The sequence below is a fragment of the Bombina bombina genome, chromosome 5 (assembly GCF_027579735.1).
Source record: "Bombina bombina isolate aBomBom1 chromosome 5, aBomBom1.pri, whole genome shotgun sequence".
In the NCBI taxonomy this organism is placed as follows: Eukaryota; Metazoa; Chordata; class Amphibia; order Anura; family Bombinatoridae; genus Bombina; species Bombina bombina.
In genome coordinates this window covers 227,716,916-227,733,324 of record NC_069503.1, presented here as the reverse complement: position 1 = coordinate 227,733,324, position 16,409 = coordinate 227,716,916, and the positions used below count along the sequence as shown (strand labels likewise).

General features: G+C 39.5%; 1 protein-coding gene across 3 annotated transcripts in view; it reads left to right on the top strand.

The window, feature by feature from the left end:
* ZEB1 (zinc finger E-box binding homeobox 1) overlaps positions 1–16,409 on the top strand; it is a 288,560-nt gene that overhangs the window by 196,675 nt on the left and 75,476 nt on the right. For all 3 annotated transcript variants that reach the window (XM_053713869.1, XM_053713871.1, XM_053713870.1), the window contains exon 6: positions 10,380–10,485. In XM_053713869.1, coding sequence (XP_053569844.1) covers positions 10,380–10,485 — 106 coding nt within the window. The remainder of the gene's footprint in view (positions 1–10,379; positions 10,486–16,409) is intronic.

The window sequence follows — 16,409 nt, the reverse complement described above, 5'->3', positions numbered from 1 at the left end:
CCTTTATACCTCAATAGGATCAATGGTTAATATTTCCCTCAGGGGGATTATTTGGAACAGTTTGGGGCTTTTTATATACTGCTTTCACTTTGTGAGTGTTTGGGCTCATAAGACTGTGTGCTTTTGGCTTGGAACAAACAGGTTTCACTTTCGTTTTTGAACAAATATCTTGAATCATGATTTCCAGGCTACCAAATTGTAAAGCAGTTGCGCAGTTTATATTAGCTTAGCTCCCTTTATCATAGCAGGGTAAGTCCTGTCTTGTGCAACACATGACCGAGTGTAGTCTCTTTCACTTCCTTACAATCCTGCTGCAGACATTGCTCCCTAAGGAGAGCATTTTCACTGATAGCCTGTCTGGGTCTAGGAGGTGGTGAGTGCCCCAGCTATTAGGAATATAAAGGTGCCGTTTTATATATAAAGCCCTTTATTTTGTTCAGTTTTTTATTCCATCTGTGAGAGTACATACCAAAGCTATGGAGGACTCTGATACTACATTAGAAGGTTCCACTCCTTCTTTTGTGACTAATAATACCTGTTTATACTGTGACGAGGCTATGGTTTGCCCATATGCTCAATTTTGTTCCATTTGCCTAGGCATTGTTTTAAAGTCTAAAAAGGGAAATAAGTCTCCTAATACACATAGCGCAATTAGTCCCTCTGAGCCATCAACCTCTCAGGAATATATGTCCCAAGAGATTACTACCCTTTCTACTCAAACCGCTTCACATGCAGTCCCCCTCGGCACAACTCATTTGCCATCTGGAGGGAGCCTTTTTCCTGTGGACTTTACCGCGTAACTACAATTGGCGGTGTCTGCGACCCTGAGTGCCCTACCTATCTCTGGGAAATGCAAGAGAAAGGTCAAACACAATTCTCCTGATTTAGAGTCATTTACATTTCTGTCGGATCTAGCTTGTATGTTCCAGCTAAAGGAGGTCCTGTCCACTTTAGAGGTTCCAGAGGCTAAGCTACCTGAGGAACGTAAGATCCCTATGTTAGACAGGGTTTATGAAGACAGAAAGGTCCCACAGACTTTTCCTGTACCAGTTTATATGGTGAACATTATTAGTAACAAATGAGAAAGAATCGGAACTTCCTTTTCCCCCTCGTCAGCCTTTACCCTCTTCAACCTTTAAAATAAGAAATTGTTTCCAGTCCCTGACTCTCAATTGGAACTGTGGGGTTCCATCCCTAAGGTGGATGGCGCCATTTCGATGCTCGCTAAGCGTACTACTATCACTCTTGAGGATAGTTCTTATTTTAGAGAGCCTATGGGCAAAAAGTTGGAAACTTTTCTGAGGAAAATGTACCAACACACAGGATTTTTATTCCAACCGGTTGCAGCTGTAGCCGCGATTGCTGGAGCAGCTACCTCCTGGTGCGACTCTCTGCCTGAACTTATTGAGGTGGAATCTCCCCTTGAGGATATTCAGGAGAGAATTGAGGCTCTGAGAATTGCCAACTCCTTCATTTGTGATGCGAATATACAGATTATACGCCTAAATGCAAAGGCTTCAGGTTTCGCGGTCCTAACCCACCAGGCTCTCTCGTTGAAGTCTTGCTCTGCGGATATGATTTCTAAATCCAGACTCCTTCTCTTCCTTTCAAGGGTAAGATATTATTCAGTCCAGGGCTGGACTCCATTATTTCTACGGTTACTGGAGGGAAGGGTGTCTTCCTACCACAGGATAAGAAGAACAGAGCTAAGGGACGGCAATCATCTAATTTTCGTTCCTTTCATTTTGAAGTCCCAACGATCTCAACCTTCATCCAAGCCCAAGAAGCCCAAGAGTACTTGGAAGCCAGCTCAGTCCTGAAACATGTTCAAACAGACAAAGATGCCTGCCGAGAACAAATCGGCATGAAGGTGTGGCCCCCGATCCGAGATCTGATCGAGTAGGGAGCAGATTGTCTCTTTTCTCAGACGCATGGTTTCAGTATGTTCAGGATCCTTGGGTTCTGGAGGTTGTATCTCAGGGATACCAGATAGGTTTCAAATCTCATCTGCCCAGGGGGAGAGTCCTACTCTCCAGACTGTCTACAAGACCTGAAAAGAGGACTGCCTTTTTAGGTTGTGTTCGGGATCTAGCCTCTTTAGGAGTAATTGTCCGGTACCTACATCAGAAAGAGGTCTGGGGTTCTATTCAAACCTCTTCGTATTTTTCAAAAAGGAGGGAACTTTTCTTCCATTTCTGGACCTGAAGTGCCTAAACAAGTTTCTGAGTGTCTCCTCTTTCAAAATGGCGACAATATGGTCAATTCTTCCCCTGGTTCAGGAAGGACAGTTTATGGCCACTATAGACCTGAAGGATGCATATATTTATGTTCCGATACATGAGGAGCATTTTCAGTTCCTGAGGTTTGCCTTTCTGGACCAGCACTTCCAGTTTATAGCACTTCCGTTTGGCTTAGCTACTGCTCCAATGATATTTATGAAAGTTCTGGGGGCTCTTCGAGCGTTTGCCAGAACAAGAGGTATTGCAGTAGCACCTTACTTGGACGATATCTTGGTACATGCACCATCTTTTCACCTAGCAAGGGAGCATTCGGAATTCCTTCTCAGTCTTCTTCGATCACATGGATTGAAAAAGATAAACTTGGAAAAGATTTCTCTTACCAATACCAGGGTGAATTTCCTGGGTACCGTGATAGACTCTATATCCATGAAGATCTTTCTAACAGATCAGAGACATTGCAAGCTAACATCAGCATGTCTTACCCTCCAGGCCTCCTTGAGACCTTTGGAGGCCCAGTGTATGGAGGTGATTGAACTCATGGTGTCTTGTATGGACATCATTTCCTTTGCCAGATTCCATCTCAGACCTTTACAGCTATGCATGCTGAGACAATGGAACGGCGACCATTCCGATCTGTCACAACAGATAGTTCTGGACAGCCTGTCGAGAGACTCGCTCTCTTGGTGGCTCTTTCAAGATCACTTGTCCAAAGGCACGTGCTTTTTGAGACCGTCCTGGGAGATTGGAACTACGGACCCCAGTCTATCCGGCTGGGGAGCCGTTTGGGGTGCCAGGAAGGCACAGGGGCTGTGGACTCAGTAGGAGTCCACTCTTCCGATCAATATCTTGGAACTCCGGGCAATCTTCAATGCTTTGAAGGCTTGGCCCCTCCTGGGTTCGTCCCAGTTTATCAGATTCCAATCAGACAATATGACTTTGGTAGCCTACATCAACCATCAGGGAGGAACAAGAAGTTCCTTAGCAATGAGAGAAGTATCTCAAATCCTAGAATGGGCGGAGGCAATCCACATTCGGGGTGTGGACAACTGGGAAGCGGACTTCCTCAGCAGGCAATCCTTTCACCTGGGGGAATGGTCTCTCCACCTGAGGTCTTGCAGAGATATGCAGCAGATGGGGGTTGCCGGAGATAGACCTCATGGCCTCCCATCTCAATGCCAAACTACCCAAGTATGGGTCGAGATTGAGGGATCCTCAAACTGTTCTAATAGATGCCCTAGCGGTTCCATTGAGATTCAGACTCATATATCTCTTTCCTCCATTACCTCTTCTTCCTCGTGTGGTGGCCCACATTAAGCAAAAGCAAGTATCAGTGATTCTAATTGCTCTATCCTGGCCGGGAAGGACTTGGTTCGTGGATCTGGTGGGGATGTCCTCATCTACTCCGTGGAGGTTACCTTGCTGCAGGGACCTGCTGATACAGGGTCCCTTCCTTCATTAAAATCTAGATTCTCTGAGGCTGACTGGGTGGAGATTGAACGCCTAGTCTTAGCCAGGAGAGGTTTCTCTTGAGAGTGTCATCGACTCTTTAATTCAAGCTTGTAAGCCAATTACTCTACGCATCTACCATAAGGTGTGGCGGACTTACCTGCACTGGTGTGAGGAGCATCGTTTTTCTTGGCATAAGGGTAAAGTTGCCAGAATTGTATCTTTTCTCCAAGATGGACTGGAGAAGGGTCTATCTGCTAGTTCCCTGAAGGGACAGATATCGACCCTGTCTGTGTTGCTGCACAAGAGATTAACTGAGTTTCCGGATGTGCAGTCCTTCGTTAAGGCTCTGACTAGGATCAGACCTGTGTTTAGAAAGATGGCTCTGCCATGGAGTCTCAATCTTGTTCTTCTCCATTTGAGGCCCTGCATAATGTTGACATTAAACTGTTATCTTGTTTCTATTGGCTATTGCCTCTGCTTGCAGAGTCTCTGAGATTTCTGCCTTGCAGTGTGACCCCCCTTACCTTGTTTTTCATGCCGATAAGGCGGTTTTACATACTAAGGCCCAGATTCCGAGTTTTGCATTAGAGACTATGCGGTGCTTCATCCAAGGCTTGGATGAAGACTTCTCCCAGTAAGTCGATCTTCAGGGGTTAGTGTTAGGTTTTTTTAAGGTTGTATTGGGTGGGTTTTATTTTTAGGTTAGGGACTTTGGGCTGCAATAGAGCTAACTGCCCTTTTAAGGGCAATGCCCATCCAAATGCCCTTTTCAGGGCAATGGGGAGCTTAGTTTTTTTTTAGATAGTATTTTATTTGGGGGGTTGGTTGTGTGGGTGGTGGGTTTTACTGTTGGGGGGGTTGTTTGAATTTTTTTTACAGGTAAAAGAGCTGATTACTTTGGGGCAATGCCCCGCAAAAGGCCCTTTTAAGGGCTATTGGTAGTTTAGGCTAGGTTTTTTTTTATTTTATTTTTTTGGGGGGGGGCTTTTTTATTTTAATAGGGCTATTAGATTAGGTGTAATTTTAGTTTAAATATTTGTAATTTGTTTATTATTTTCTGTAATTTAGTGGGGGGGGGGGTTTGTACTTTAGCTAATTTAATTTAGGTAATTGTATTTAATTTAGTTAATTTATTTAATTATAGTGTAGTGTTAGGTGTTAGTGTAACTTAGGTTAGGTTTTATTTTACAGGTACTTTTGTATTTATTTTAGCTAGGTAGTTATTAAATAGTTAATAACTATTTAATAACTATTCTACCTAGTTAAAATAAATACAAACTTGTCTGTAAAATAAAAATAAACCCTAAGATAGCTACAATGTAACTATTAGTTATATTGTAGCTATCTTAGGGTCTATTTTACAGGTAAGTATTTAGTTTTAAATAGGAATAATTTAGTCAATGATAGTAATATTTATTTAGATTTATTGTAATTATATTTAAGTTAGGGGGTGTTAGGGTTAGACTTAGGTTTAGGGGTTAATAACTTTAATATAGTGGTGGCGACATTGGGGCGTCAGATTAGGGGTTAATAAATAGTATGTAGGTGTCGGCTGATGTTGGGGGCAGCATATTAGGGGTTAATACATATAATGTAGGTGGCGGCGGTGTCCAGAGCGGCAGATTTGGGGTTAATAATTATAATGTAGGTGTCGGGGTGGCAGATTAGGGGTTAATAAATATAATGTAGGTGTCGGCAATGTTGGGGGCAGAAGATTAGGGGTTCATAAATATATGGCGGCGGTGTTTGGAGCGGCAGATTAGGGGTTAACATTTTTATTATAGTGTTTGCGATGCGGGAGGGCCTCGGTTTAGGGGTTAATAGGTAGTTTATGGGTGTTAGTGTACTTTTTAGCACTTTAGTTATGAGTTTTATGTTACAGCGTTGTACCATAAAACTCATAACTACTGACTTTTAAATGCGTTAGGACTCTTGACAGGGTAGGGTGTACCGCTCACTTTTTGGCCTCCCAGGACAGACTCGTAATATCAGCGCTATGGAAGTCAAATAGAAAAAAGACTTTATAAAGTTTACGTAAGTCGTTTTGCGGTAAGGCCAAAGAAGTGACCTCTTAACGCTGCTTTTTTACCTTAACACACAACTCGTAATCTAACCGTAAATTAGATTTCCTTCCTAAGGTGGTGTCAGAGCGCAATATTAATCAAGAGATTGTTGTTCCTTCCTTGTGTCCCAATCCTTCTTTGGTGAAGGAATGTTTGCTACACAATCTAAATGTGGTTCGTGCCTTGAAGTTCTACCTTCAGGCTACTAAGGAGTTCAGCCAATCTTCATCTTTGTTTGTTATCTATGCGGGTAAGCGTAGGGGTCAGAAGGCCACTATATCTTCCCTATCTTTCTGGTTGAAAAGTGTGATCTGCCTAGCTTATGAGACGGCGGGACAACAGCCTCCTGAGAGGATTACGGCTCATTCCACTAGAGCAGTAGCTTCTTCCTGGGCTTTTAAGAATGAAGCCTCAATGGATCAGATTTGTAAGGTGGCTACCTGGTCCTCCTTACATACTTTTTCTAAATTTTACAAGTTTGATGTGTTTGCTTCGGCTGAAGTAGCTTTCAGGAGAAAGGTTTTGCAGGCTGTGGTGCCCTCAGATTAGGGTCCACCTCTTTTTTGTTCCCTCCCGTTATTCCTTCAGTGTCCTCTGGAGCTTGGGTATTATTTTCCCAACAGTAAGGAATGAAGTCGTGGACTCTCCCTGCCTTATGGAAAGAAAACAAAATTTATGCTTACCAGATAAATTCCTGTCTTTCCTGGCAGGGAGAGTCCACGACCCCGCCCATTAGTTTGGGCGGCTCCCTTTTTGTTTTTCTTCTGGCACCTTTATACCCTGATGTTTCTCTTACTGTTCCTCGTTCCCTCGGCCGAATGACTGGGGGATAGGGGAAGTGGGAGGCATATGGAAGTCCCATAGAAAGCCTTTAGCTGGGGTGTCTGTGCCTCCTCCTGGTGGCCAGGTATTGTATTTCCCAACAGTAAGGAATGAAATTGTGGACTCTCCCTGCCAGGAAAGAAATGAATTTATCTGGTAAGCATACATTTTGTTTTTCTCATATTTTAGTTAATCTTTTCACTCCATTATATACTTCCTTGCTATGAATTTAAGGTTGTTATGGGAATATTATAACAACAATTAATACAACTATAGCATTCTTACCAACGCTAAATCCCCTTTTGTCAGGAGAGGTAGCCTCAGGACAGAGCCAGAGTGTTCTGAAGGGGTGGAGTCTGGGAGGTCCTGAGAAGAAGCAGAGTGTGATATAGGTAGGGGTTTGGCTTTCTGGGCAGATCAGAAGCATTACAGGGCATGTCTACACACAATGGATATAAAAAGCATCATTTGTAGGGGCTTTTTTTCATCCTCTTGACACCCATGATCTTTGGTGAATATGCTTTTTAAAGGTGTTCGAGCTGTTTATTTGCTTTTTATATTCTTGTATAAATATTTGGATACACTGTTGAGATTAATTGTGTTTTAGTTAAAGGTACTGTACACACAAGTTTAGATGAGATCCAGACTGTAAGCTTAACAGCAAAAATTGTCATAGACTTAAATGGAGATTTAGTTTTTTTTTTTTAATTATAATTTAATTATGCCTACAGTTTCTTATTTATTTTTTATTATTTATAAATCTGAACAAATGGGGAAGCATATGCCTCAGTGTCTCCTACAGCTTTATTTATGACACTCATTATTTGGAGCCTCTGTAAATCAAATGAAACAATAACTAAAGGAAAGCTTGTTTAAGCATTGGCAAGTTATTGCAAGACCACCTTACATGCGTCTAAACAATCGTCTTTGGAGAGTGCTGCTCACTGCTTGTTGCTTTTCATCTTGAAAGTTTAAGTGTCCATTATTATCATGGAGAATCAAAAAACTGCTGCAACTTTGTTATATGTATTAGATCATATCCACTTATATCATGCATAAACAAGGTTAGGTTCTGAGTCTTTGTGCTATGGAGCCGCACGTTAAAAAACAAACAAACAAAAAACAAGGAATAACAAGTAACATAAAGGAAAATTAAAGGGAGATAATGCAGAAATGTTGCTAATCTCTTGCATCATTCTAGTCCTGAACTGCCTGAGATTGGAAGCTACATATGTATGCCACTCCTGATTGGCCCCTGCTCCTGTCCTGCTCAGCAGCAATAATGTGTTAAGGATCATAAGTAGAGTTTCGTGGGGGAGTAAACACAAAAATGAAAATTCAAGTCAAAATGATTCAGTTACAGCATGCAATTTTAAACAAATTTTAATTTACTTATATTAACAAACATGCTTCATATTCTTGTTATCCTTCTACTGGGAGCTAGCTGAACACATCTAGTTAGCCAATCACAAGAGACAAATGTGTGCAGGCACCAATCAGCAGCTAGCTCACTCTAGTATAGGATATGTGTGTATTCAATTTTAACAAGGGATACTAAGAGAACAAAGCACATTTGGAAACAGAAGTGAATTTAAAAGTGCCTTAAAATTGCATGCTCTATCTGAATCATGCAAGTTTAATTTTGACTTTCCTATCCCTTTAACAATGTTATTAATTGATGAGCACTAGAGTGCAACAGTGATTACAATGTTTAACATTGTTACAAATACTGCATACATTGCAGCCATATATTGCTCAGGATACGTGCACGCATCTGAGCCTACCTAGGTATCCTTTTCAACATAGGATACCAAGAGAATGAAGTCAATTTGATTATGAAACAGAATTTAAAAGTTGTTTAATATTAAATTCTCTGGTCTGGTGTTAATAATGAAAGTTTAATTTCGACTTTCATGTCTCTTTAGGCATTTTTATAAAAAATAAAAATTCTCTAACACATTAGATCACTTTTTATTATTATATTATTATTATGTTCCTTTTAAAATAGACCTAATCTTATAAACATGGCTTTATTAGCAAAAATAGAAGATTTGAATTTAAATTTATCAACAGCTTTATTGCCTTGTTGATTTCACACTTGTTAATGTAGGATTCCTAAAGCTGAAATGTTTTTTCAGTAAAATGCATCTGTGACACGTTTAATAAATAAGCATCAGACAAAATCTGTCACTTCATGTTCATTTGACAGTTGCTTTCAGGTCAGCTAATTCTCCACAAGCAGCTACATATGTATTATTCTGCTAAGCATTAAGCACTAAAGTATTTTGCTAATGCAGATGGTTAAAAAGCGAGAGGTATGTTAGTGATAATGTATTAATTGTTCCGAGCGCTCATATTTCTTTCAATGAAAAATGCTCCCACAATATTTTATGACAGCAAAGTCTGAGAACCTGATTTTATGGCAAAATTATGCAAGAAATGTTGTCAGTACTGCCAGGTCTTAGAAATAATTTTTAGAAAGGGGAAAAAAAAGCTTGTTAGCTGGGGGGTAATGTTAAGAAAAAAAGATTTTTTTTGTGTGTGTGATTTCTCACCATGCCAGGGATTTTTTGATAAATTGGACCCTTAGGTCCTCCACAAGGCTTTCAGGAAAACAACTAAGGGCCCCAAAATAGTCAAAAGATTACGTGCTCTAATTTGTTAGCATGCAATTTTTAGACTCGCAGTAGTGCAGGGCAGGGGTCAAGTCGAGCGGGAATGCATGGGAATGGAATTCCTGCACTATTTTTGCAGGAGGAACTAAGATCCCTCTGGACAGAGAACAGAAACACTTCAGTAGACAATGCTGCTGCTGATGGGAAGAGCTGGAGCACAGTCTGGTTAGAGGGATAGCGAGATCCTCTAATAACGGGCAGTAACATTTCCTACAATACACTAAATGCAAGCCTGTCAGCGGTCCTGCTGTGTGATCACCCAGCACTGTGTATAACACATAGTGCTTACATTTATGCGTGGCTTACTCTGGGATTATTTAGCTCCCCTTAGCAGAAATAGGACTATTGCACCTTAAGTGGGTGATATTCTGTGACAGAGGAGGATTCTCAGTCCCAAAGGCAACCAATCAACCCTTAATTGGTTTTAATTTGCTTTCATTAACCAAAGTGTATATATTCTTTATATTAATACAGTGTGTGTGTGTATTTATAAATCAATATTAATTGTGAGGGGATGGAAGTCTTGCTGAGTTCCCACACTTCTTTTTGTAGGACTTGATCCCTGGTGCAGGGTCGATATAGTCTTAAAATGACATGCTCTAACAAATTTGAGCATGTGACTTTTCAACTATTATGGCCCTTTAAATTAGTTTACTTACTATCCGACTGAATTAACAGCTTTTTGTTTCCTCTGAACACAATGTATCAGTTTTGAGCTTTGCTCTCTGACATTAGAAGTTGCGTCAGTCGATGTTACCACTATAGGAGCCAGAGCCAAGAGGGTAAAGCAGTTTAAAATACAATACATTTTGGAGCAATTTTATAATTTTTTTAAAACTTTCTTGTAAAATGACAATATGATGAATTCATAGCAAAAGTTGAGAATTAAAGATCTCTCAAGAATAAGCAACTGTTTTTTGTTGACTTGTTTGTTTTTACCATTTATGAATAATTAAGTAAATATTTTAGTTTTAACTCTGAGCATAAATATTAGAATGCTACAGCTAACTCATTAATTTATTTGTGCCCTTTTAAATATTGCTGAAGTTTGTTTTTATCTAGTTTGACATAATGATACTAGATATTGTGGTATTGTGCAATAGAGTTTTGTGTGTCTTTCACCCTTGCAGAGACATGTAACACAGTCTGGGGGCAATCGTAAATTCAAGTGCACTGAATGTGGGAAAGCCTTCAAATACAAACACCATCTAAAGGAGCACCTACGAATCCACAGTGGTATGTACTGTAACAACATTCTTTCATGCATTTGGGCATTGTTTGACGATTTAGACATAGTGATTCAAGCAATGCACATACATAGTAACATAGCAGATCAGGTTAAAAGACAGAAGTCCATCAAGTTCCAATTCTACAGATCCTACAATATTTACAATAAAAGCTCCAATTGAGCTTAACTTAATCCGATTAAAAAAGGTGACCTAGTTAACACAAGCAATCATATCCCTGAATTCTGTTTCTAGCCAGAAATGTATCTAAGAAATTTTTAAATGTATCTAAGGTATTAGCATTCACTACCTCCTTAGGCAATAGGTTTCACAATTTAATTGCTCTTCCAGTGAAAAAATGTTTCCGTTGCTGGAGATTAAATCTCCTTTCCTCCAGCCTTAAATTGTGAACGCTTGTCACAAGCAATTTCCTTGGAATAAACAGAGCTTCCCCCAACTCTATATATGGACTTTGAATATGTCTTTTTTTCTAGAGAGAAACAGACCCAGTTTGGCTAGCCTCTCCTCATAGTTAAAAATCTCTATTCCTCTTATTAGTTTTGTGGCCCTTCTCTGAACGTTTTCTAACTCCGTAATGTCTTTTTTTTTTTTTTTAGAGTGGTCCAATGCACTAGTTTATAATACGAAGCCCTTTTTTGTGTCATGTGTAACAATCTTAAATGGATAGAAAGGTCAAAACTGAAATGTGAATGGGTGCATTTCAATTTGAAATAGGACCATCTTTGCATTATACTTCTATTAGCAAAAAAGCTACTATTAATATTTTTCTGTGGCATACATAGATATCATGTGAGGGCCTGTGCACAAGTACTCAAACACCATGGGGCCTAGTTATCAAGCCGTCAACCTCAAATACGCTGGAATTCCGCAGCGTATTTGTGGCGAGGCTGATTCGCCTTAGTTATCAAAGGCTCGAGACCGGCAAAAGTAGAATTTTGTGACGTAAGCATCGATCTGCCGGACTCAGTCCGACACAGATCGATTCTTACGTCACTCCAGATGTTCCGCACACAAGTGCGGCACAATCTCACTACTTTTGCTAGCTATCAAAAAACTAGCAGGTACGCTCGGCACTTTTACGGCCCAGCGTACCTGGTTTTCAATCCGCCACCCCTGGAGGCGGCGGATCCCATAGGAATCAATGAGAGTCTGACCATAGCGAAAGTACAAGTTCGCTGCTGACAGACATCCCATTGATTTCTATGGGAGCTGTCTACACCTAACACCCTAACATGTACCCCCAGTCTAAACACCACTAATCTGTCCCCCCCTACACCGCCGCAACTAAATAAAGTTATTACCCCCTAAACCGCCGCTCCCGGAGCCCACCGCAAGCTACTCTATACATATTAACCCCTAAACCGCCGCTCCCGGAGCCCACCGCAACTATAATAAATGTATTAACCCCTAAACCGCCGCTCCCTGAACCCGCCGCAACCTATATTAAATGTATTAACCCCTATCCTGCCCCCCCTACACCGTCGCCACCTATAATAAATGTATTAACCCCTAATCTGCCCCCCCTACACCGTCGCCACCTATAATAAATTTATTAACCCCTATCCTGCCCCCCACTACGCCGCCGCCACTGTCATAAAATTATTAACCCCTAAACCTAAGTCTAACCCTAACCCTAACGCCCCCCTAACTTAAATATTAATTAAATAAATCTAAATAAATTAACTCTTATTAAGTAAATGAATCCTATTTAAAACTAAATACTTACCTTTAAAATAAACCCTAATATAGCTACAATATAAATAAGAATTATATTGTAGCTATCTTAGGATTTATATTTATTTTACAGGTACCTTTCAATTTATTTTAACCAGGTACAATAACTATTAAATAGTTAATAACTATTTAATAGCTTACCTAGCTAAAATAAAGAGAAATGTACCTGTGAAATAAATCCTAAGTTACAATTACACCTAACACTACACTATACTTTAATAAATTATTCCTATTTAAAACAAAATACTTACCTGTAAAATAAACCCTAATATAGCTACAATATAATTAATAATTACATTGTAGCTATCTTAGGATTTATATTTATTTTACAGGTAACTTTGTATTTATTTTAGCTAGTTAGAATAGTTATTAAATAGTTATTAACTATTTAATAACTACATAGCTAAAAGAAATACAAAATTACCTGTAAAATAAATCCTAACTTAAGTTACAATTAAACCTAATACTACACTATCATTAAATTAATTAAATAAACTACCTACAAATAACTACAATTAAATACAATTACATAAACTAACTAAAGTACAAAAAATAAAAAAATAAGTTACAAACATGTTACAAATATTACAACAATTTTAAGCTACTTACACCTAATCTAAGCCCCCTAATAAAATAACAAACCCCCCCAAAATAAAAAAATGCCCTACCCTATTCTAAATTAAATAAATTTCAAAGCTCTTTTACCTTACCAGCCCTTAAAAGGGCCATTTGTGGGGGCATGCCCCAAAGAAAACAGCTCTTTTGCCTGTAAAAGAAAAATACAACCCCCCCCCAACATTAAAACCCACCACCCACATACCCCTAATCTAACCCAAACCCCCCTTACAAAAACCTAACACTAATCCCCTGAAGATCATCCTACCTTGAGTCGTCTTCACTCAGCCGAGCCACCGATGGAACTGAAGAGGACATCCGGAGCGGAAGAAGTTAATCCTCCAAGCGGCGCTGAAGAAATCTTCCATCCAATGAAGTCATCTTCCAAGCCGGGTCTTGAATCTTCCTTCCGCCGACGCGGAACCACCTTCTTCACCGACGGACTACGACGAATTACGGCTCCTTTAAGGGACGTCATCCAAGATGGCGTCCCCTCAATTCCGATTGGCTGATAGGATTCTATCAGCCAATCGGAATTAAGGTAGGAAAAATCTGATTGGCTGATGGAATCAGCCAATCAGATTGAGCTCGCATTCTATTGGCTGTTCCGATCAGCCAATAGAATGCGAGCTCAATCTGATTGGCTGATTGGATCAGCCAATCGGATTGAACTTGAATCTGATTGGCTGATTCCATCAGCCAATCAGATTTTCCTACCTTAATTCCGATTGGCTGATCAGCCAATCGGAATTGAGGGGACGCCATCTTGGATGACGTCCCTTAAAGGAGCCGTCATTCGTCGTAGTCCGTCGGTGAAGAAGGTGGTTCCGCGTCGGCGGAAGGAAGATTCAAGACCCGGCTTGGAAGATGACTTCGCCCGGATAGAAGACCTCTTCAGCGCCTCTTTGAAGATGACATCGGACGGATCGAAGACTTTTCTTCAGCGCTGCCTGGATGATGACTTCATCGGATGGAAGATTTCTTCAGCGCCGCTTGGAGGATTAACTTCTTCCGCTCCGGATGTCCTCTTCAGTTCCATCGGTGGCTCGGCTGAGTGAAGACGACTCAAGGTAGGATGATCTTCAGGGGATTAGTGTTAGGTTTTTGTAAGGGGGGTTTGGGTTAGATTAGGGGTATGTGGGTGGTGGGTTTTAATGTTGGGGGGGGTTGTATTTTTCTTTTACAGGCAAAAGAGCTGTTTTCTTTGGGGCATGCCCCCACAAATGGCCCTTTTAAGGGCTGGTAAGGTAAAAGAGCTTTGAAATTTATTTAATTTAGAATAGGGTAGGGCATTTTTTTATTTTGGGGGGTTTGTTATTTTATTAGGGGGCTTAGATTAGGTGTAAGTAGCTTAAAATTGTTGTAATATTTGTAACATGTTTGTAACTTATTTTTTTATTTTTTGTAACTTAGCTTTTTTTATTTTTAGTACTTTAGTTAGTTTATGTAATTGTATTTAATTGTAGTTATTTGTAGTTAATTTATTTAATTAATTTAATGATAGTGTAGTATTAGGTTTAATTGTAACTTAAGTTAGGATTTATTTTACAGGTAATTTTGTATTTCTTTTAGCTATGTAGTTATTAAATAGTTAATAACTATTTATTAACTATTCTAACTAGCTAAAATAAATACAAAGTTACCTGTAAAATAAATATAAATCCTAAGATAGCTATAATATAATTATTAATTATATTGTAGCTATCTTAGGGTTTATTTTACAGGTAAGTATTTAGTTTTAAATAGGAATAATTTATTAAAGTATAGTGTAGTGTTAGGTGTAATTGTAACTTAGGTTAGGATTTATTTCACAGGTACATTTCTCTTTATTTTAGCTAGGTAAGCTATTAAATAGTTAATAACTATTTAATAGTTATTGTACATGGTTAAAATAAATTGAAAGGTACCTGTAAAATAAATATAAATCCTAAGATAGCTAGAATATAATTATTATTTATATTGTAGCTATATTAGGGTTTATTTTAAAGGTAAGTATTTAGTTTTAAATAGGATTCATTTACTTAATAAGAGTTAATTTATTTAGATTTATTTAATTAATATTTAAGTTAGGGGGGCGTTAGGGTTAGGGTTAGACTTAGGTTTAGGGGTTAATAATTTTATTACAGTGGCGGCGGCGTAGTGGGGGGCAGGATAGGGGTTAATAAATTTATTATAGGTGGCGACGGTGTAGGGGGGGCAGATTAGGGGTTAATAAATTTATTATAGGTGGCGACGGTGTAGGGGGGGCAGGATAGGGGTTAATAGGTTTAATATAGGTTGCGGCGGGTTCATGGAGCGGCGGTTTAGGGGTTAAACTATTTATTTAGTTGCGGAGAGGTGCGGGATCAGCAGGATAGGGGTTAATAATTTTATTATAGAGGGCGACGGTATAGGGGGGGCAGGATAGGGGTTACTAGGTATACTGTAGGTGGTAGCGGTGTCCGGGAGCGGCGGTTTAGGGGTTAATACATTTATAAGAGTTGCGGGAGGCTCCGGGGGCGCCGGTATAGGGGGTAGAACAGTGTAGTTTAGTGTGAGTGCTTAGTGACAGGCTAGCAATAAATCTGGGAAAAAGCCGAAGGGCAGCGAGATCGGATGAGTGATAACTGTCACAGTCCGCTGCTCATCGCCCCGCGGCTTTTTGACAGCTTTATTTGATAACTTAGTTGTATTCTTTCAGGTCCGCTGCGGCGAAGGTAGGCGAGCTTAGGCGGGCGTATTGGGCCGGCGAAGCAAGAAAAGTAGACGGCTTGATAACTACCCCCCCATGCTTGCTCAGAGAGCTGGGGGTGGTGAGTGTTGCTTCTGAAGACCTCATTTGTTTCATACAAGCCACTGCTGACTCTCTGAGAAGATGCAGTGTTTGAATACTGGTGCACGGGCATTCACAGGATATGTGCGTATGCTGCAGAAAGACAGTAATACCTTGTATTAGAAGCATTTTTGCTAATGGAAGTATATTGCAAAAAATGTTCTATTTTTAATTGAAATGCACCTATGCACATTTAATTTTTGAACTTTCTATCCCTTTAATGTAATAACAAGGTACACTATACAGAATTATGGAATCCTCATTATTTCTATGGTAACTGAAGTCCATTCTTCATAGAAGGAACAGAATCATGTCTTGTCTCGGCTTAGCACACATCTGTAAAAACATTTACATTCTCTTAAAGGGATATGAAACTCATTTTTTTTTTCTTTCATTATTCAAATAGAGTGTGCAATTTTAAGCAACCTTCTAATTTATTCCTATTATCATTTTTTTCTTCGTTCTTTTGGTATCTTTAATTGAAAAAACAGGAATGTAAGCTTAGGAGCAGGCACATTTTAGGTTCAGCGTCTGGGTAGCACTTGCTGATTAATGACTACATTGAATTGATAATAGGAGTAAATTAGAAAGGTGCTTCAAATTGCAAGCTCAATCTGAATCATTAAATAATTGGGTTTCATATCCCTTTAAATAAATAAGAATGACAAAGCAGTTAAAAATCACATTTATGTACAAAAAGTTACTGAAAGATGTATTTGTTCAAATAGATTAATATTTGTATTACCAGATAA